Source organism: Schistocerca piceifrons, chromosome 4 (assembly GCF_021461385.2).
Source record: "Schistocerca piceifrons isolate TAMUIC-IGC-003096 chromosome 4, iqSchPice1.1, whole genome shotgun sequence".
NCBI classification, from domain to species: Eukaryota; Metazoa; Arthropoda; class Insecta; order Orthoptera; family Acrididae; genus Schistocerca; species Schistocerca piceifrons.
Window position 1 is genome coordinate 721,478,315 of NC_060141.1, and position 24,246 is coordinate 721,502,560.

The 24,246-nt window shown below is 40.5% G+C and overlaps 1 protein-coding gene across 1 annotated transcript in view; it reads left to right on the plus strand.

Annotated features, from left to right (window-relative positions):
* The window catches only part of LOC124795422 (integrator complex subunit 7), a 171,097-nt gene that overhangs the window by 51,532 nt on the left and 95,319 nt on the right, over positions 1–24,246 (plus strand). The window contains 2 exon segments of the mRNA XM_047259451.1: positions 13,677–13,793; positions 21,765–22,002. Of these exon segments, the coding sequence (XP_047115407.1) occupies positions 13,677–13,793; positions 21,765–22,002 (355 nt within the window).

The following is a 24,246-nucleotide window of genomic DNA, read 5'->3' on the forward strand; positions in this document are numbered from 1 at the left end:
AGAAGTGTAGAGGCAAAGAAGTTGTTGAAAGACAGGTGAGGTATGAGTGGCGGCAACTTGAAATTAGCGGAGATTGAGGCCTGGCGGATGACGAGAAGAGAGGATATACTGAAGGGCAAGTTCCCATCTCCGGAGTTCGGATAGGTTGGTGTTGGTGGGAAGTATCCAGATAACCCGGACGGTGTAACACTGTGCCAAGATGTGCTGGCTGTGCACCAAGGCATGTTTAGCCACAGGGTGATCCTCATTACCAACAAACACTGTCTGCCTGTGTCCATTCATGCGAATGGACAGTTTGTTGCTGGTCATTCCCACATAGAATGCATCACAGTGTAGGCAGGTCAGTTGGTAAATCACGTGGGTGCTTTCACACGTGGCTCTGCCTTTGATCGTGTACACCTTCCGGGTTACAGGACTGGCGTAGGTGGTGGTGGGAGGGTGCATGGGACAGGTTTTGCATCAGGGGCGGTTACAAGGATAGGAGCCAGAGGGTAGGGAAGGTGGCTTGGGGATTTCATAGGGATGAACTAACAGGTTACGAAGGTTAGGTGGACGGCGGAAAGACACTCTTGGCGGAGTGGGGAGGATTTCATGAAGGATGGATCTCATTTCAGGGCAGGATTTGAGGAAGTCGTATCCCTGCTGGAGAGCCACATTCAGAGTCTGGTCCAGTCCCGGAAAGTATCCTGTCACAAGTGGGGCACTTTTGTGGTTCTTCTGTGGGGGATTCTGGGTTTGAGGGGTTGAGGAAGTGGCTCTGGTTATTTGCTTCTGTACCAGGTCGGGAGGGTAGTTGCGGGATGCGAAAGCTGTTTTCAGGTTGTTGGTGTAATGATTCAGGGATTCCGGACTGGAGCAGATTCGTTTGCCATGAAGACCTAGGCTGTAGGGAAGGGACCGTTTGATGTTTCCTTCTATTATATTGAAATATTTTCTTAAAAATTTTCATCTCCTATTTTACCGACTTTAGCGGATGAATCTCCAAAAGTGCTGAAACACATATTTTTATATTTCTGATTGGGAAACCAACTACCAATTTTTTAAATTCCAGCTTCAAAATTGTCTTAATAGTGGTATGTTTTCAAAAAGCCTTTCATCTCCAATTTCACCCTGTTAGGATTGTAATTTCAAATGACTCTTACAGTATAAGATCCACATCCTCTCCAAATCTCGAGTTTCTGTCCTTAGCAGTTTGGGCTGAGTGATGATGAGTCAGTGAATCAGTCTGGCCCTATTCCACGCCCTTAGGAGTCGAGGTTCCAAAAACAGCGAAACACTCTTTTTTCCTAACAGAGAACCCAAATATCAACTGCCACAAATATAGTTTTTAAAATGCTTTCACAATGAAATATATTCATAACATTTCACCACCATCACCCCTCCCCTATTTCACATCCTTAGGGGTTGAGTATCCAAAAACAAGTGAAATGTTTTTTTTATTATTATTATTTTCCTTAACAGAGAGGGCAAATACAAATTTTCATAGTTTTATCTTCAAATGCTTGCATAATGAAATATTTCCATAAAAACTTTCATCCCCTATTTCACTCCCTTAGGGGTCGAATCCCCCAAAATACTGACTCACTCATTTTTTTATTTTTAACCAAGAAGTCAGATAACAATTTTCATAGAGCTAACAATATTATGAAAACGATAGGTACTACTCACCATAAAGCAGAGATGCTGAGTTACAGATAGGCTCAACAAAATGACTGCCACAAAATAAGCTTTTGATCAACAATGCCTTTGTCAAAAATAGATCTCTCTCTCTCTCTCTCTCACACACACACACACACACACACACACACACACACACAGTGTGGCTTCAGCTTTCAGCTGCCAGAGACTGCAGTAATGTGTGTGTGAGTTGTGTTTGCATATGAGTGTGTGTGTGTGTGTGTGTGTGTGTGTGTGTGTGTGTGAACCATTTTTGACAAAGGCATTGTCGGCCAATACCTATTTTCACCACTCTAGCTTTAAAAATACTTTAGCAGTTCGTTAGTAATGACTTATTTTCAAAAAACTTTCACTCACTGTTTTACCCCCATAGGGCTTAAATTTCAAAAGATGCTGAAGCACATATACTAATTTTTGTAGATCTATCTTCAAAATTGCTTAATAGAGACATGTTTTCAAAACACCTTTCATCCCGTTTTACTCTCTTAGGTGTGAAATTTTGAAGAGTACCTTCATAAATGATGCCTACAGTATAAGATCAACATCCTCTAAAAATTTTATGTTTCCATCCTTAGTGGTTTGGACTGGATGATGATGAGTCAGTGAGTCAGTCAGTTGAGACATTGCCTTTTATATAGAGAGACAAGAACTGTCCTATTACACTTCTTTGGAGCAATCCTGATGGTACCTTCAGGACTTGTGAGCACTCACTGTACAGGAGAGTGTACTGGCTTCTATTACTAAAGAAATATTCAATCTAATTTCATATATGAGAACCCATTTCACACATTCAGACCTTCGTTAATAGTTTGCAGTGGGACACTGTGTCAAACACTTCCTGGAAATATAGGCATGTGGAATCTGCCTGTTGCCCTTCATCAATGATTAGCAGGATATTGTGTGAGAAAGGGACACTGTGTTCTGCATGAATGAGCAGTGCTGATGGAACAATTCAGGAAACACTTAGAGGTGGTTATCTGTAAATTTCCTGGTCATGTTGTAATATTAGGGAAGATTTCTACTTTTCAGCTCTAGACTTGGAGATTCAAGTGATTAAGCCAACTAATAGGGACAAGGAATCATGTGCAGTTGTTCTAAATGCCATATCAGAAAATTATTTTGCAAATAATCAGAGAACCAATTTGTGAGGATAACATCTGAGATCTCCTGGTTAAAAAGAGGTCCAAACTTTTTGATTTGCTTGATATGGAACCGGGAGTCACACTAACCATAATGTCATTGTATGTCACTGACTACATGTGTAAATAGGAATGGAAAAGTTGAAGAGCATTAAGCACTGTGTATTAGTCATGTATGTGCCAAGCAAAATTGTGAGGGATTTGAAAGACCACCATGATCTGGCAGCCATGTTAGAAAATTGCTCCATAAGCAAATCGAGATTCGTTGTAGATTTTAATGTAACCAAAACCTTATAGACAAACAAAAACTGAACAAAGCGAAAATTCAATGAGAATATTCTGTCTACCAACTTAATATAAAACCCTAAGAAGTTTCAGTCAATGAGTAAATGGACCAAAGCCATTTGTACAGATGCTCAGTAACCATAATGGTATGGAACTAGGGTATGAGAAAGAGAAGGCCAAAACTCGTAAGTTCCTTTTTCCAGAATTGTTTCGCTGAGGATTGTGCTACAGGTCCAACATTCAATTCTCAAACGAACAATAAAATAAGAAATATTGAATTAAGTGACATTTGGAATAGAACATTAAATAAATGCACTCAATGGAAGAAATGTGATTGAACCTGATGGGATACTTATACTGATCTACATTGAATGTACAAAATATCTTGCTCCTCTGCTAGCAACAATCTACCAGAAATCAGTAGTAAAACGAAATGTTCAAAGTTATTGAAAAGATGTGCAGATGATTGCTATTTTTGCACCAAACAGTTGTATACGGCTGTATGGTATGTTGCTGAAATCAATCTTCTAAAATATAGGAACATGTTTTATTCTCATATATTATGACCTAGTTTGGCAAAAAATATTTGTTTTAATCAATATGGATTCCGCAAACAGTGATCGTGTAGAACTCAGCTCACTCTTTAAGGCCAGTAGAGCCAGGAGACAGTAGATATTTGTGTCAGGTTGATGCTGTATTCCTTGAATTAAGAAATACATGTGATAAAGTTCCATACTGTTGCTTGATGAGAAACAATCATTGTGTGAAATCTAGCTCACTCTGGCCATCCAATAGACTCAGAAGGTTCATCAGGCCCAGATTACACAAACATATGGAATATCAGACCAGTTTTTTGGTTGGGTTGAGGAGTTCCTAGCAAATAGAACACAGCACAACATCCTTCATGGAGAGAAAGCTTCAGATTTAAAAGTGACTTTGGCATACCTCACAGGAGTGTTATAGGAGCGTTTCTGTTCCCAATATACACAGGGTGAGTCAGCTAAGTTATAACACTCCTTTTATCTCCCCAGCCATAATAGATACAAAGATGGCGTTTAGACAGTGAATTGCAAGGACAGGGTCTACTCGAATACATCACATTTCATGTTTGTGCTATTTCTTATTACAGAAATATGAGGTCTTTTTTTTTTTTTTTTTTTTTTTTTTTTTTTTTGGAGCCCTATGTTAAATTTTAGCGTAACATGATGGGCTTAAAAAGACGGTTTCAAATATACGTATATCATAATTTTCAGGCGAATAGTTTTTGAGACACAGATATGTTCCTGTATCGTGTTCGTCATTCGAAGCGGCATTGTCCAATACAGCCTTTCGTGTTGTGTAGAGTATGTGGTAAATGTCGCGAGTCCGTCCTTACAAAAACACGCCCATTTACCCGACAATAGTAATACATACTGCTATATTTTGAACAAAAATTGACCGATGATGTCACACAAATATTAGTCAGTTATTTGATAACTGTGATACCAAAATAGTAGACGACATACAGTATTAACCCTTTAACTGCTCTGGATGTGTTAACACGTGCGCCTTTGTATCTGTCCCTGTGTGCTCTGAACGTGTTTACGCATGCCACCAGTCCTTCTACTTGGTACTCTGAATGTGTTTACAAGCGACAGATACAAAGACGCGTGCATTAACATTTCCAGAGCAGTTAAAGGGTTAAAATACTACAAGATGTTAATACATTTTAGGTAACAAGCATACAAATGTAAATGAGGAGGCCCTTATTGGTCACAATTATTTCATACATATTTGTTTGTTGTTTGAAAATATTTACTATTGATCACAATACGAAGCAAATACACACAAAGATGCAAAATACATACTTACATGATACAAAACTTCACTGAAGCATGTGCTCAAAATGCTTCCCCTCTGCTGCAATGCACATTTGTAGTTGCCATTCAAATGATTTGCAAATGGCTGCGAGGGTGTCACGTGAGATATTAATGCACACTTCGATGATACGTTGCTTCATATCGTCTGGCTTAATTGGTATTTGAGCATACACTTTTTGTTCTATTGCTCCCCACAGAAAAAAAACCAAGAGGGGTCAAATCAGGAGACCGGGCTGGCCACTTCACTTCGGCACGTCGTCCTATCCAACAGTCTGGGAACTTTTCATTTAACAGCTCTGTAGCCACAAGGGAAGAGTGAGCAGGACAGCCATCTTGTTGGAACCACATGCACTGACATGTAGTTAGTGGTACCTCTTCCAGCAAAATGGGCGGAACGTTTCGCAGGAACTGTGCATTGTTATTGCCATTTAGTGTACCCAAAATGACGTACAGTCCCACAATGACATTTCCAACGATTCTGCACCATGCGTTAACACTCCATGGTTGCTGATTCTATACCTATCGAAGCCAATGAGGGTTCTCTATGGACCAGTAATGCATATCATGCAAATTCACATTACCACGGTTGGTGAAAGTCGCTTCATCAGTAGAAAGTACCCGTTGAAAAAATGTTGGATCATTTTGTAGGTGCTGCAGAGCAAACCGGCAAAATTCCTGGCACCTTTTGAAATCCACACTGGAGAGTGCTTGATGTAATGAGAGATGAAACAGGTGAAATCTATGCCAGTGCAATATGCGTAGAACACTTCTCTGATTTATACCACGTTCTGAGGCGACATGTTGCAACAGAACAGTAGGGTTGTTATGTGCCAACGCTAGAACGCCCTCTTCATGTACCTCGCCAGTTGCATTTTTCTGCCTTGTGCTCTGTATGGTGTTCCATGATCCCAATTCAAGTAGTTTCATGCAAATACATGCAAGAAGCTGGCACTTAGGATGCTTACGATCAGGATACAGCTCTCCACATCGCTTTATTGCTCTAACAGCATTTCTTCTGCTTTCGCCATATACTAGAAGCATATGTAACTTAACTTCGTTGTTGTACATGTCTGCTCCAAGAAACTGTGACAGAAATGCGATGTCTCATTACCCCAGCAGCACAATTATAACCTTCTCTCCAGCTACCTCATGCGTCACCTTTTGGTGTTATCGAGAAACAGGAAAACAACACCTTCCCTGATAAGTTCCTCAGTGGTCAACAGGAATGGTCGCATTGGACAACGCTGCTTCGAAGGAGGAATACAATACGGGAACATACCTTTGTCTCAAAAACTATTCACCTAAATATTATAATAACACATATTTGAAACCATCTTTTTAAGCCCATCATGTTATGCAAAAATTTAACATAGGGTTCCATTAAAAAAAACAAAGTTGGCCTCTTATCTCTGTAATAAAAAATAGCACAAACATGAAATGTGATGTATTCAAGTAGCCCCTGTACCTGAAATTCACTGTCCAAACGGTATCTTTGTATCTATTACGGTTGGGGAGGTCCAAGGGGTGTTATGACTTAGCTGCCATACCTTGTATAAACGACCGTGTGGATAAAATTGAAATCTGCATGAGGTTGATCATGGTGCTGCTTTTGTATATGGAGAAGTTGCAATGCTAGAAAATTGTAACATACTGCAGGAAGATAATCACAGGATCCAGGCTTGTTGTTGGGGTTGGCAGTTTACCCTCAACATAAACAAATATAAATTTTTGCACATAAGTGACTGGAAGTCTCTATCAATCAATCACTGTAAGCAGTCACATCCATTAAATTTCTGAGTGTCTGTATCATCATCATCATCATTTAACAGTTGCAGTTTCCTGGGTACTGGTAATGAGCCTCTTCCAAATACACCTGTTCACGGAGAACATTGTCCGCTGTCCATCCTCTGGTCACTAGATCAGCTTTAATCAAGTCCATCCATCGGGTTTGAGGTCTTCCTTGAGGTCTTTTCCCATTCACCTGTCTTTCCAAATTTATTTCGGTTGTTCTAGTTGGTTCCATTCTCATCACATGCCTGTACCATTGAAGCCTAGATGTGCCAGTTTGATCTAATAGGGATTACTTTATTCCAGCTTCTTTCTTCACCACGTCATTCCTTAACTTGTCCCTCTTGGTCTTCTGGATGGTGGATCTAAGAAATTTCATCTCTGATGCTTGCAGCCTTGATGGTTCTCTTTTTGTGAGGTACATGTTTCAAAACCATAGGTCAATATTGATATGAAATAGCTATTAAACATCACCAGTCTGGCCAGTTTTGGAATCAAGTCATCCCATAAAAGTGATCTTACTTGGTAGAATTCAGATCATTTTTGCACTCTGTTGGTGACACTTGCTGATTGTCCATCTCTGTTGACTGCAATCACCACTGTCTTGGTCTTGCTGATGTTGAGGTTATATTTCTGGAACTGAGATTTCCATCATCGAGTCTGATCTGTACTGCCTCTTCAGTTTCACCTCATATCATGATGTCATCAGCAAAGACAAATGCATTCAGTCCACCTGACTTCTCCTTGACGCTCTTCATTATAGTATCCATAACAGTGATGAATAGTAGGGGGGACAGTGCACTTCCTTGCTGATCTCCACTCTTGGTCTCAAACCATCATGATACCAAGAGTGGAGTTCAGCAAGGAAGTACACTGTTCTGAGTGTCTGCATATGGAACAGTTTAAATTAGAGTGACCACATGCCAGACTGAGATTCATTTAAAGAATCCTCTGGAGTATATTTCACCTTGAAAGAGGAACTTAAAAAAGATCTCATTTAGCCATTATTTGAGGATTGTTTATCAGTCTGAGACGTTTAACAAATAGGAGAAAATAGAGAAGGTCCAAAAGAGAGCAATGCATTTCATCGCACATTCATTCAGTAAGTGCAGAAGAGTCATGGAGATTCTTATTCAATTACACAGACAGATGCAACAAGAGATATGTTGTGCATCATCATGTGATTTTCTGTTTAAATTCTGTCAACTTATGTTCCTTTGATGTATATCTTGTGAAAAGATCATTAAGGTAAAATTGAAGAGATTCAAGCTTGCATGGAGGTCTGTCAGAATTACTTCTTCCCATGCACAATTTGTGACTGGAATAGCAAGATGGGTAAGTCACAGCCAAAGTATCCTCTGTCACACACCATGAGGTGACCTGTAGAGTATAGATTTAGATGTAAATTAGAGAACACATTACATTAGCAAGAAAGTTCTACAAAAATAATTGAAATATATTCTTAGAGAATCCAAATTATAAGCTGGAAAATGACACTCTGACAGACTGCAATAATACCATTACATGTTTAAGACACCTATTAAAATATTTCCATCTAGCAGCATACTCTGCAAACCACTGTGAGGTTCATGATGGAGGGAACTTAGCATGGTTTCACACTCTTGGATTTCTTGCTTTTCCAGTTGTGAATGGATTCTAGAAGGAATAATTGCTTAATGCCTCTTTGATGATTCTCTCTGCCCTTCTTTATATCCTGTATTAGCCCTATCTTATGTAGGTTTGATATTCTAGCAGTCAACCTTGTTGCCTAATTAGTTTATTTGTTAGTTACTACCAGAGTTGTCACTTTCACAATATTAGAGTTTTCAGTCAAGACGACTACTAGTTTATTGACATTTCCCAGGGGTCCCATAATGTTTGATGAAATATTGACATGCACTGCATTCTACTTTTTCTGTAGTCACTGAACAAGCTCCAAACAGAGAACTCTTGTAAGAAAGGATACTTGTTAGCCTCATTCATAGTAGGAAGGCCCCACCTCTCGTACCCAGTTAGAACATTCGTTAGGTCAGTCCTACTCACTACCCTCCTATTAATCAGTTCAAGAAGCCTCCCCTAAGCAGACTTATTCATGTGTAAGCAGCACCTTATAAACCATGTCTACCTGTTGTCAAGGGTGATATCAGTCCAACATCAAGAGTACTAGCCTTTGTTTCAGCAGTGGATTAAAGAAAGAGCCCCTGCTGTAGGTTTTTGCCACACTGTGTTCATGAATTTGTCTGTTGCCACTAGGTAAGAAAGAATCTTTCTGCCTGACAAAAAGAAGTGAAGCCCCCAGAAGACACGGTCTGATGTCAATGTAACTTCATACATGTATACACCATCAGCAGATACTTAAATGATTAGAATTGCAATTCTTTGCGATAGCTAGAATGGCCACCAGAGTGCATTAGTGTTGTTTGAGTGTAGTGCTGTTACCAGATCTGGTAGGGTATACAATGAGCATGAACAGTATTGGATGTTGAGTGATCACTGTGAGGAACAGGGAGATGCTGCATATTCATATGAGACAGTGTTATCATCATGTCACAGAGTTTGAAAGGTGCTTCATAATCGGTCTCCGTTTGGCCAGTTGGTTGAATTGCCAGTATCCAGAGTTGTAGGGTATTCGGGTGTGACAGTGATCTGATTTTTGACTTCGTGGAAATGTGAGGGCAGCATACTGATTGTCAACCGTGACGTCTGAGTGCTACAAGGGTAGATCGCCATATTGTGCGCTGAGCCTGTCATCTGAGAACAAGTAACAGATACCAAATTAGCTAATTACTGCCCTATGGGTAGATTGCCATTATCACCACAACAAACACAGCTGCATTTTGAATCGTGCTGTGACTGGGAGGTGTGGACTGCTGATAAATGACATTACATTGTATTCAGCAATGAATTGTGATTCTGCGCCATAACACGTGACCGTCCTTGGTAAGTATGGCAGCAATCTAGGGTGAGGTCCTATTCTTCCAACATTTTGGAGATGCAGCTGCATGCCCTCGGGAATAATTTCTACGGAATCCAAACTGATTATCCCCGAGGTCGGCTTTTGCCAGTTTTTCCATTCATCTGTAAAGAATTCGCGTTAGTATTTTTCAGCTGTGACTTATTAAACTGATAGTTCGGTAATTTTCACATCTGTCAAGGAAACGTAGTAGGTGAATATGGATTGGGGGTAAGAAATGAAAGAGGATGCCGTGTGGTAGCATTTTGTACTGAGCATAGCTTAATCATAGCTAACACTTGGTTCAAGAATCACGAAAGAAGTTGTATATGTGGAAGAATCCTGGAGATACTAGAAGGTATCAGATAGATTATATAATGGTAAGACAGAGATTTAGGAACCAGGTTTTAAATTGTAAGACATTTCCAGGGACAAATGTGGACTCTGACCACAATCTATTGTTATGAACTGTAGATTAAAACTGAAGAAACTTGAAAAAGGTGGGAATTTGAGGAGATGGGACCTGGATAAACTGAAAGAACCAGAGGTTTTACAGAGTTTCAGGGAGAGCATAAGGGAACAATTGACTTGAATGGGGGAAAGAAATACAGTAGCAGAAGAATGTGTGGCTCTGAGGGATGAAGTAGTGAAGGCAGCAGAGGATCAAGTAGGTAAAAAGACGAGGGCTAGTAGAAATCCTTGGGTAACAGAAGAAATATTGAATTTAATTGCTGAAAGGAGAAAATATAAAAAAGCACAGTAAATGAAGCAGGCAAAAAGGAATACAAACGTCTCAAAAATGAGATCGACAGAAAGTGCAAAATGGATAAGCAGGGATGGCTAGAGGACAAATGTAAGGATGTAGAGGCTTATCTCACTAGGGGTAACATAGATACTGCCTACAGGAAAATTAAAGAGACCTTTGGAGATAAGAGAGCCACTTGTATGAATATCAAGAGCTCAGATGGAAACCCAGTTGTAAGCAAAGAAGGGAAAGCAGAAAGGTGGAAGGAGTATATAGAGGGTCTATGCAAAGGCGATGTACTTGAGGGCAATATTATGGAAATGGAAGAGGATGTAGATGAAGATGAAATGGGAGGTACGATACTGTGTGAAGAGTTTGACAGAGCACTGAAAGATCTGAGTCGAAACAAGGGCCCGGGAGTAGACAACATTCCATTAGAACTACTGACGGCCTTGGGAAAGCCAGTCCTGCCCATACTCTACCATCTGGTGAGCAAGATGTATGAGACAGGCGAAATTCCCTCAGACTTCAAGAAGAATATAATAATCCCAATCCCAAAGAAAGCAGGTGTTGACAGATGTGAAAATTACCGAACTATCAGTTTAATGAGTCACAGCTGCAAAATACTAATGCAAATTCTTTACAGACAAATGGAAAAACTGATAGAAGCCGACCTCAGGGAAGATCAGTTTGGATTCCATAGAAATATTGAAACACATGAGGCAATACTGACCTTACGACTTATCTTAGAAGAAAGATGTCTGCTTGTGTCTGTGTATGTGCGGATGCATATGTGTGTGTGTGTGTGTGTGTGTGTGTGTGTGTGTGTGTGTGTGTGTGTGTGTGTGTGTGTGTGTGCGCGCGAGTGTAATGCGCGAGTGTATACCTGTCCTTTTTTCCCCCAAGGTAAGTCTTTCCGCTCCCGGGATTGGAATGACTCCTTACCCTCTCCCTTAAAACCCACATCCTTTCGTCTTTCCCTCTCCTTCCTTCTTTCCTGACGAAGCAACGGTTGGTTGCGAAAGCTTGAATTTTGTGTGTATGTTTGTGTGTCTATCGACCTGTCAGCACTTTTGTTTGGTAAGTCACATCATCTTTGTTTTTAGATATATTTTTCCCACATGGAATGTTTCCCTAAGATGAGGTGACTTACCGAACAAAAGCGCTGGCAGGTCGATAGACACACATACATACACACAAAATTCAAGCTTTCGCAACAAACTGTTGCCTCTTCAGGAAAGAGGGAAGGAGAGGGAAAGACGGAAGGAAGTGGGTTTTAAGGGAGAGGGTAAGGAGTCATTCCAATCCCGGGAGTGGAAAGATTTACCTTATGGGGAAAAAAGGACGGGTATACACTCGCACACACACATATCCATCCACACATATACAGACATATATATGTGTGGATAGATATGTGTTTGTGTGTGCGAGTGTATACCCGTCCTTTTTTCCCCATAAGGTAAATCTTTCCACTCCCGGGATTGGAATGACTCCTTACCCAACCCAAATCCTTTCGTCTTTCCCTCTCCTTCCCTCTTTCTTTTTTATATATATATATATATATATATATATACACACACACTCCTGGAAATGGAAAAAAGAACACATTGACACCAGTGTGTCAGACCCACCATACTTGCTCCGGATACTGCGAGAGGGCTTTACAAGCAATGATCACACGCACGGCACAGCGGACACACCAGGAACCGCGGTGTTGGCCGTCGAATGGCGCTAGCTGCGCAGCATTTGTGCACCGCCGCCGTCAGTGTCAGCCAGTTTGCCGTGGCATACGGAGCTCCATCGCAGTCTTTAACACTGGTAGCATGCCGCGACAGCGTGGACGTGAACCGTATGTGCAGTTGATGGACTTTGAGCGAGGGCGTATAGTGGGCATGCGGGAGGCCGGGTGGACGTACCGCCGAATTGCTCAACACGTGGGGCGTGAGGTCTCCACAGTACATCGATGTTGTCGCCAGTGGTCGGCGGAAGGTGCACGTGCCCGTCGACCTGGGACTGGACCGCAGCGACGCACGGATGCACGCCAAGACCGTAGGATCCTACGCAGTGCCGTAGGGGACCGCACCGCCACTTCCCAGCAAATTAGGGACACTGTTGCTCCTGGGGTATCGGCGAGGACCATTCGCAACCGTCTCCATGACGCTGGGCTACGGTCCCACACACCGTTAGGCCGTCTTCCGCTCACGCCCCAACATCGTGCAGCCCGCCTCCAGTGGTGTCGCGACAGGCGTGAATGGAGGGACGAATGGAGACGTGTCGTCTTCAGCGATGAGAGTCGCTTCTGCCTTGGTGCCAATGATGGTCGTATGCGTGTTTGGCGCCGTGGAGGTGAGCGCCACAATCAGGACTGCATACGACCGAGGCACACAGGGCCAACACCCGGCATCATGGTGTGGGGAGCGATCTCCTACACTGGCCGTACACCACTGGTGATCGTCGAGGGGACACTGAATAGTGCACGGTACATTCAAACCGTCATCGAACCCATCGTTCTACCATTCCTAGACCGGCAAGGGAACTTGCTGTTCCAACAGGACAATGCACGTCTGCATGTATCCCGTGCCACCCAACGTGCTCTAGAAAGTGTAAGTCAACTACCCTGGCCAGCAAGATCTCCGGATCTGTCCCCCATTGAGCATGTTTGGGACTGGATGAAGCGTCGTCTCACGCGGTCTGCACGTCCAGCACGAACGCTGGTCCAACTGAGGCGCCAGGTGGAAATGGCATGGCAAGCCGTTCCACAGGACTACATCCAGCATCTCTACGATCGTCTCCATGGGAGAATAGCAGCCTGCATTGCTGCGAAAGGTGGATATACACTGTACTAGTGCCGACATTGTGCATGCTCTGTTGCCTGTGTCTATGTGCCTGTGGTTCTGTCAGTGTGATCATGTGATGTATCTGACCCCAGGAATCTGTCAATAAAGTTTCCCCTTCCTGGGACAATGAATTCACGGTGTTCTTATTTCAATTTCCAGGAGTGTATATATATCTTACCAAATGAAAGTGCTGGCAGGTCGACAGACTCACAAACATTTTGTGTGTTTGTTTGTGTGTCTGTCGACCTGCCAGCACTTTCATTTGGTAAGTCACATCATCTTTGTTTTTAGATATATTTTTCCTACGTGGAATGTTTCCCTCTATATATATATGTAACAGCAATCACTTCTCATCCCAGTCAAGCAAAATTGTGCATAATTTCTATGTTCTAGGTTCGACAGCTGTGTACTGAGCTACTCCCTAGTTACCCGGCACAGGAGTTTGTGTCAGTAACATTGAAGACACTTACTCAACTTGCAGCAGCAACTCTGGTTGACATACCCAGTCAGGTCAGTCAGATTATTTGGTAGCACAAGAAACTAGAAGGTGCAGCTGTTATGAACAGGTTTCTTTTCTTTCTTTTTCCATTGATATTAAGATAACCAAAAACAGAACTTGATTTGGATAGGGACATAGTAGGAAACTAACTGTGGCTTTGTTGAAGAAAGTGTCCATGCTTTTAATGTACATGATGGAAAGCAAATGGGGCTCCACATAAACCATTCATGCAGTCCTGAGTTCTTAGCTGTATTTTATAATACGGGTTATGTCCACAGCCGGCCAGTGTGGCCGAGCGGTTCTAGGCACTTCAGTCTGGAACCGCCCAACCACTACAGTCGCAGGTTCAAATCCTGCTTCGGGCATGGATGTGTGTGATGTCCTTATGTTAGTTAGGTTTAAGTAGCTCTAAGTTTTAGGGGACTGATGATCTCAGATATAAGTCCCGTAGTGCTCAGAGCCGTTTGAAGCCATTTGGTATGTCCACAAAGTAAGTTCCATTTGGTTATATAAAACAAACGTGTACAGATACAGAAAAAATATTTATTGTACAAAAATCTACAACTGTTAAACTACTTTTCTACTTAGCTTCTGAAATTTTGTAGGTACTTGTCACAGTGTGCCACAAGTTTTTGTATGCTTTCTTCATAGAAGGTTACGCCTATGCAGTCAACCATATGGTAATGTGTTCATTCAGCTCGTGATCATCATTGAAGTGTTGACCATAAAGGACAGATTTTAGGTGTAAGAAGAGATGAAAGTCGTTATGAGCAAGGTCCGGGCTGTATGGAGGATGATCAAATGTGTCCCAGTGAAATTCCCATAAGAGTTGTTTGGTCACATTCACCGTGTGAGGTCGGGCATTATTGTGGAGAAAAAAAAAAAAAAACACCTTTTGACAGTAATCCATGGCACTTGTTCTGTACTGCGTGGTGCAATTTCTTAATGGTCTTTCAGTAACAATGTGCGTTGATTGTTTGGCCTCATGGAAAGAAATCAATCGGCAAAATGCCTTTTCTGTCCCAAGAAACGGTGCACATGACTTTTTGAGGTGTCAAGATTTGCTTAGGCTTAACGCTTGTTAGGGATGAAGTGTGCCTCCATTACTTGATTGCCTTTTTGTTTCAGGGGTGTTGTACGATACCCAGCTTTCATCTCCTGTGACTATCCGAGAAAGAAAACCATCACCTTCTTCATTGTACCGTGTCAAAAACTGAAGTGCACTGACCATCTGTTGTTTTCTGTGTTGTTCAGTAAGAATTTTGGGTACACAACGTGAGCAAAGTTTTCAAAATTTCAGTTTTTCAGTAACAATTTCATGAATTAGTGATCGTGAGATTTGCGGAACTTCCATAGCAAGGGCACTAAGTGTAAACTTACAGTTGTGCTTAATCTTCTCTTCAGTTGTGTGAACCAATTCATCAATAACCACAAACGGGCATCCACTTCGTTCTTCATCGTGCACTTGATAATGTCCTTCATTGAACAGTCTGACCCATCTTCTAACCATTGAATCACTCATAGCATTTTGTCCGTAAACCTTGCAGATATGCCGATGAATTTTCTTTGGTTTAATTTTCTTTGCATTTAGAAAATGAATCACAGATCTGATTTCACACATAGCGGCATTTCCATTATAAAGAAGCAGTACAAAGCACACATCGGCAGCAGCAATCTGAAAATGTCGTACATGCCTTCTCCTTGAGTTAGAGTAACTGCCACACAACCTCAGAACTGCGATTGTAGTGCTGCCGCCAATAGAAGTAGAAACAGAACTTACTTTGTGGACGACGCTCGTATTATGCATCTAGCAACTAACAACCAAATCCAAAAACATCAACTAACATTAAGAGCTTCTTAAGAGTGTAGTTTTCCTGCTCAGTAACAGCAAAAATACTTACTTACAGAGATCATAATATTTTAAGATGTGCTTAATTTAATTGACAGTGGTGAATTCAGAACAAAAATACTTACAGAGGTAGTAATATTTTAATATCTGCTTAATGTAATTGACATTGCTGAATTCTGTGAACTAAGTAAAGTAGGCCACTTACCTCATGAGCAGAGGGTTAAGTATTATAGTCACTGCGGTGTTGGAGGATATGAGAGGGGTAATGTTTTCTTATTTGTTTTCCAGTACACATAACTCATGGTCGTGTGTGACTGGAACCGATCAGCTGCTACAGTGTAAATTTTGACATGAAAGTAACATGGATTTATAAATGCTCATTACAGTGACAGTCATCTTCAAATGTGATACTTATTTGTAACAATGCAGTGAGTGGAGAAAACTGACATTTAGACCAGTTATCAAACTTCTGCGATTGTGTCTCATGTTCAGTAGAGCATTGAAAAATAATTGTAAATACTGTTATTAATCAAAGTCATTTGTGTACATAGTAAAATCAACACTACTTCACCAGGCAACTATAGTGTCACAACTGTTAGATCGCTGATGGTGGCAGAAATGTGAAACCCGACCACAGTCAACATGAAGTGTTCTACATGGTGCTTACATATAGTGATCAGTACTTTGTGTCCACTAGCGAACTTTTTTTGTGTCTAACTGGCATTTGTAAGTGCTCTTCAAGGTGTAGAAACAAAGACTTGTGAGGTCGAGGTTTTATTTCACATTTTCCTGGGTACTTACTATCATGTAAATGGCTTAGCACATGTAGATGTTTATTGCTACTGTAGCCTGATTAAAATTAGATTATACTTGACAGTTAGTGCACATGTTGCCTGATATCTGACTGGACCAGTCATATCTTACAGTCTAGTGTACAAACTCTGCATGGTTGCCATCTGCCTGACATGCACTGTGTTGTTACAGTGCAGGTCATCCCTTTCTTGGCAATCAGGTGCAAAGCAATTTTCATTGCACTGTAATGACAGTACTGTCTCATGTGATAGTCAGAGATTCTGCATGTAGAAGACGCAATGAGGATTGCATGCAGTTGAATAGAAGCAAATATGGATGATATGGCTAAGAAAGTACATCACGAAGCACATTAAGTAAAAAAATTATATTTAAATTTACTGTGCTGGTTTAGAAAATAAAGGTACAGGTTCAAGAACTAACCTGTAATTGCTTTTACGTAGTCATTCATATGTGAAGGGTACAGGAAAAGAAGGGCCTTCTCACCATTTTGTCATTTCCACTTGTAACTGTTTGAGCCATGTTGCCGTGGTAAATAAGGCCATGTCATTATTTTCCATTGAGCTCTCTCCATTACTGATTGTGACCATACCACCAAATTTAAATTCAGGCTTTTTCCTTCCACCTTTTTCTTTGTTTTCCTGCTTTTATTTAACTTAAAATTCATTAATCTGTTATGAAAAGCACTTTTGCAACTTTTTAAAATGATCTAAGACAATATTGAAATATACAGTGAAACCCTGCTTTTAAACTTTTCAAGGGACTGCAGAAGAATGGCGTAAAATGTGGGGAATAAATTTTTACCTTGTTTTGTGTGTGTGTGTGTGTGTGTGTGTGTGTGTGTGTGTGTGTGTGTGTGTGTATGGTTACCTGAATTTTGTACTATATTTACCTACTGACAAAACAGGAACTGGTTAACTGTCTGGGAAGTAGAAACGTATGACTTAGTTTCATTCACCATCATCCATATTTTTGGAAAGCCTGAAATTGTGTCATTCATTATTTAAATAACAAAACACTGCATCAGTTACATATTTTTTCATGCTTAGTTAGACTCCTTCTGTGAATATACTCCTATTGTCAAATTTACATAAGTATTTTGTGTGATGTCTGCATATATGCTTTTCTGCATCTCTTGCAATGTGGTCTTTTTGAGGTTATAAGGTACTGTGCCCCCTCCATGTGCGAAACATCACAAGAAATACTTATCTAAATATTTGCACTTGACAACGAGAATAATTTTTTCAGCCGGCCGCGGTGGTCTAGCGGTTCTAGACGCGCAGTCCGGAACCACGCGACTGCTACGGTCGCAGGTTTGAATCCTGCCTCGGGCATGGATGTGTGTGATGTCCTTAGGTTAGTTAAGTTTAAGTAGTTCTAAGTTCTAGGGGACTGATGACCACAGATGTTAAGTCCCATACTGCTCAGAGCCATTTTGAACCAATAATTTTTTCAAGACATGTTTTGCTAAGCGTGAAAAAGTACTTAACTGGTTTAGTGTTTCATTATTTAAACAAGAAACATTTGAGCAATGCAAAGATGTTCACTAACAGTACAAGTGGCCAGGCAAGAAAAAATGTGAAATGTGCTTTTGAGCTGTCAATACAAGCGCAACAGTCACAAAGTTGCTCATGTGCTGTAGAGACTGAAAACTGTTGTGATGATACATTATTCCCATAAACGTAGTCACTATGTTTACATAAGGCTCCCAACAATGTATTTTATAAACCGATTTCACAGTACCGTTTCTGGTTGCTGATGTAGACGTGACAAAATTTATTCTGGAAATCCATTTCAAGCTGCCAGTTTACCATTTCCACAACTGATTTTCACTCCCATGTAAATGGATAACCAGTTTTGAAATGTGCTTGGATTGTCAGGTTACATCTTGTTCTTAAAATATTCAGTTAATATGGATGGGGTGAGTTATTGTGCATTGAAGGAGAATCAGAAATATTGGACTGGACATCAAAATGTCTACCTCTAATATTTAAGTGAAGAGAAATATCGATTGCACTGGCTAAATGTAAACATGACAGTGAAAATCGGTTTCTTTTGAGTAGCGCTTTCTTGTTTTAGGAAACTGCTTAACATTCATAAGCATTGCTTAAAGGCCAACGTCATGCCTGGATCAATTTATGCCAATTACATCAGCTTTTTCCTCCACGAACAGTGTTTCATAAAGCGTAAATAGCGGGAAAATTATAGATATGTTAACACGAAATCAGGTGCGAATTAACATTGTGGAAAGAGGAAATTTGACAGGAGTGATAAAAAGTGTCACAAATGGCAGGAAACCGTTAATTCCAGGAAAGTAAAAGCAAGGTTATACTAAATGAGAGTTGGTCCGTCCTGTAATTTTTGCTCTTTTGGTTTCTTTCATTACCTTTTCTAGCTTGAAGTTCCTAATCTTAATCTTGAAGTCCCAATACTAGCTTTATCCATTATATAATTATTACTCAGAAACAGCTATCATTTTTATGAAGAACTAAATGAAACTTCCTGGCAGATTAAAACTGTGTGCTGGTCCGAGGCTCAAACTTGAGTCCTTTGCCTTTGGTGGGTAAGTGCTCTACCAGCTGAGCTACCCAAGCACGACTCACGACCTGTCCTCACAGATTCACTTCCACCAGTACCTCATCTCCTACCTTTCAAACTTCATAGAAGCTCTCTGCGAAACTTGCAAGACTAGCACTCCTGAAAGAAAGGGTATTGCAGAGTCATAGCTTAGCCACAGCTTAGGGGTGTTTCCAGAATGAAATTGCTGGAGTGTGCACTGATAAGGAGTGCTAGTCTTGCAAGTTTCTCAGGAGAGCTTCTGTGAAATTTGGAAGGTAGGAGATGAGATACTGGCGAAAGTAAAGCTGTGAGGATGGGTCATGAGTCATGCATGAGTAGATCAGTCGGTAGAGCACTTCCCCATGAAAGGCAAAGGTCCCGAGTTTGAGCCTCAGTCCACACAGTTCTGATCAGTGAGGAAGTTCCATATCAGTGCACACACTGATGCAGAGTGAAAATGTCATTCAAGGACTAAATGATGTGCGAGGTATCTTTCCTGATTTGTTGTACAACAGCAGGGCTCTTAACATTAAAAGACTGCTCACACTGACAGGACCGGAGTCTGAATCCCTGTCACAAAAACTTGTAAACACTGCAGGTGTACATAGGAAGAGTACATAGGGAGAGGTCCACAAGAAAAACACCAAGAACGTAAGCAGTGAATGGAGAGTAAGTACAATATATTCCTAAATAACTAGGTCTGCACTTTTTTCTAAAATATTCAAACTGACACTCATGTCTGAAGTTTGTTTTGATTCAGTATTTAATTCAATGAAACCTGTAGTTAATTGATTTACAATTAAATCAGACTGTACAGATACGTCAAAATGTAACTCCCTTGTTACATTTACAATAGTCAACTCTAATTTGGATATTTGATTATTAATTCTGCTGCTCTTTCCAAGAATCAATAATATGTTGATCAATTTTCTGGTTAGTTACTTGTAATTCTTTAAATTCCACTCCATGGACCTGAAAATTACATTTTAAATTGACATTGGTAATATCTAGCTTCTCTTTTAGTCCAATGAATCTAACTCTTTTCACATCTACATTCACGTTAGTAGTATCCAGTCTAGCCCTCAGTTCATCTCTTTGAGCATCTGCCTCTCTTTTAGGTCAGCAATAGCCTTCTACAACTCTTCCATTTTACTGCTTCTTGCTGGCATACATTTACAAAATACCCAGTTCAAAAGAAATCTCCTCTCACTAGCAGCAGTCAGTGTGCGTGTTGCTAAACAAATGGTTTTAACCCACATACATTTTTAACTACCTCACGGCACACACAACCATCATAAAAAAAAAACCTCGTATTTAACACAGTTCACCAAAAATGTGGTTGCATAGCTTGCTGTATCACAATGCTGACTGAAAACCGATTTGCTGTACTCATTGAGCTGTGTTGTTGGTAGGTGTGCAGCTGACATTGCTGCTACCCAGTGTTGTGGTATAGCTTTGGAGTTGATGACACAGTCATAGCCCTTTGCAGTTTTGGCCACCAGTCTTCCAAGTTGTATACTTTATAAATTCTTGTATTTGTTGTCAATTAATTTGACTAATATTTGTTGACCAATTATTTCTTCTCATATGTCTTAATTTGTAGTGCTAGTTTTCCTGGCACTTCATCGTAATATTCTGTTTTTGACAATATATCGATCCTGGATTTTCTATTATTCTGTTGTTGACTTGGTTGTCAACGATAACAGCAATAATTTCCAGTAAATCTTTGGTTAAAATCATAAATTTCTTCAATAATCCATTTTCTGGATATTGCTGTTATACACAATTTAATTTACTTCCAGCAGAATTTGTTCTGGGTCCTTTCAGTAGGGCACCACAATGTGATTTTAATCATAATACTTTTTCCAATTAACAGCCTTCTCTTTTGAATATTTTAAATACATACTTTGAGCCCAGTATGTGTTTACAAAGCAACTCTTGGTTCACTTAGATTGGGTTATCAACTTTTAATGTTGAGGCCGTGTGGAATGTGACATCTCGCTGTCATGAACGGTGGACTGGTGCAGTATTTTGAGTAGATGGGGTAAATGTTAACGAAAGGAGGAAGCACAAACAGCAGTCAGAAGGTTCAAAGTAATGAAGTGTCCTGGAATAGTCTTCGTGAAGCTTTGACCAGTTTGTGGTAATTACTTAGTGACAGCACTCAGTGCAACGAACTAGGAATAATTCAGATGTAACACTGCTGCTGGTATGATAGACATATGATATACATGTAATTGCATGGAAAAGAAGGGGTAAGGGCATGCCGCCATCTTTTACCTTACAGATATCGACAACACTTCCATCCTATTGAGGACACTGTGTAAATATTGGCACTATATTTTTACTTTATTCCACGAAGTAACTATTACTGTGGATATCTCCATCTGCTCCAACTTCTGTCAAAGTGTCTTCTACGTTTTCAGCTTCTTGAACCAATCACCAAAAGTAAAAATGTTCATATGTCGTAAGACGGTAAAGGATGCTATGCAAAACTGGCTCCTTCATCAACCCAGGAGTTTTTCATTTACTTTGAAAGTATTGGGAATGGGATCTGTGATTGATATCAGTGGCAATTATGTATTGTTTTACTTACTTTGAAAGCATTGATAGTGGGGCAGTAATTAATATCAGTGGCAATTATGTGTTGTTTTAATGTTACATAATAACTATTGTTATATTCTGTAACTAAAGTAATATTTTGTGTGTGTGACTGTAGTCTCCTTTTCATGTTAGCTTATCTTACACCAACACTCATTCACAGGTGACTCTGCTTCTGGAGTACCTGCGCGAGGATCCACGCTGGGCAGTGAAGGCACAGGTAGTGCGCGATCTTCGTGCTCTGGCTCAGGTTGGCGCACACTTGTGGCCCGCAGGTGCCGTGGAAGCTCTGCTGGAGGTGGCAGATACGACACCTTACGAGCTACTGCTGTCTCGCATCCTTGACATTCTGCTGGTGCTTGCTCAGTCCGCTGCCACTTGCCAAGCACAGTTGGGATCAGGTTATTACTTCATGAAAAACTCCATAAACTGTGCTGTTCCTATGTTAAAAACTGATCAGTTTCAGCCACCTAATAATACCATACAATTTTGTCTCCAGCAATTGGGCATGTTTTTTGTAGTAGGCCTACAGCCCCAAAGTAATCAAATTGCCAGGTCATCTTTCACTCAAGGGTAGTAATCTGCAATATGTTTGCTAACTTGGAACACTTTTTTCTGATTTTTATTGGTTCTGTCAGTTAGGGCATATCTGTATGTGAATTGTTCTGGATGCTGCAATTACACTGAGAAACTTATGAAAACATTTAAATATATTACACTTAATTACTGCATTGTCTCAATAGATTGTTAAAAGCTTACAATCAGTCAGAGTTGCTGTGCTGTCCCTATACACTGAGGTGACAAAAGTCATGGGATAGCGATATGCACATATACAGGTGGCACTGGTGTCACATACACAAGGTATGAAAGGGCAGTGCATTGGTGGAGCTGTCATTTGTACATCCGGTGACTCATGTGAAACGGTTTCCGAAATGATTATGGCCGCATGATGGGAATTAATGGACTCTGAATGTGGAATGGTATTTGGGGCTGGACGCAATATTCTGTCAAGAGTGTGCCAAGAATACCAAATTTCATGCATTGCCTCTCACCATAGACAACGCAGAGGCCAGTGGCTTTCAGTTAATGACCAAGAGCAGTGGCATTTGTGTAGAATTATCAGTGCTCACCGACATGGAACACTGCATGAAATAACCACATAAATCAATGTGAGACAAACGATAAACATATCCATTAGGACAGTGTGGCGAAATTTGGCATTTATGGAGTGTAGCAGCCGATGACCAATGCAGATACCTTTGCTAACAGCACGACATCATGTGCAACACCTCTCCAGGGCTTGTGACCGTACCTGCTGGGCCCTTGATGACTGGAAAACCATGGTGTGATCATATGAGTCTGGATTTCAGTTGATAATAGCTGATGGTAGGGTTTGAGTGTGGCATAGACCACACAAAGTGAGGGATCTCATTTGTCAACAAGGCACTTTGCAAGCTGGTGGTAGCTCCATAATGGTGTAAGCTGTATTTACATGGACTGGAGTATGTCCTCAGGTCCAGCTGAACTGTTCATTAACTGGAAATGGTTTATGTTTGGCTACTTGGACACCATTTGCAGTCATTCATGGACTTCATGTTCCCAAACAATAATGGAACTTTTATGAGTGGCAATGCACCTTGTCACCAAGTCATTGTTGTTTGTGATTGGTTTGTGGAACATTCTGGACAATTTGACCAAATGATTTGGGTTCCCAGATTGCCTGACATGAATCCCATTTAACATTTATGAGACATAATCGAGAGGTCAGTTTGTGCACAAAATCCTGCACTGTCAACACTTTCATAATTATGGACAGCTATACAGGCATCATGGCTCAATGTTTCTGCAGGTGATGTCCTGTGACTTGTTGAGTCCATGCCACATCGAGTTGGTGCACTACGTCAGACAGTAGGAGGTCCGACACGGTATTAGGAGGTATCCCATGACTTTTGCAGCTCAGTGTATTTCTGAAGATTGTATGGTAAAGCAACAGTGCTTCAACATACAAAATTATTTTTCCTTTGTGTTTACCATTATCATGTTGTATTGGATTGAGTTTTACCCTTGGTTGATCTTTGGACTTAGGTTCCCATACTCTGACTAATTATTATTTAAGTTAGTGGTTTGTGATTGTTCAGTTCTTAAGTACGTCTAATTCACTAACTTCAGTATGTGAATCTCTACCAATTTTCTTCTTATTTTGGATGATTCATAATATTTAAAGTCTTTCTCACATTACAGTTTTCAATTAGTATGGATGTTATGAAATTTAAGGTAATTAAATTGATGAGCACATGCCATCAGTGCAATCCATGAAACTTTTCAATATATCTAGATCACAACAGTTACCATAACTTTTCAAACAGTATACAAAGCCAATTTCACAACTATTGATAAAACACACAAAACAAAAATTGTACTGTTTCAGGCAATACAAAAATTATCGTGCAGAGTCAGTGTATTACAGCATTATCCAGAAAGCTGTGTGAACAAGACAGCATACAATAGTTTTCACATCAAATCATCACAATTTTCTCATCATAAGTTAACATTCTGAATGCCGTACAAAATGTGCATATTGATATAGATACCGTGTGCTGCCTGTTGGTAGTGTGCATGTTTGAGCAGCTTACAATCCCAATTGC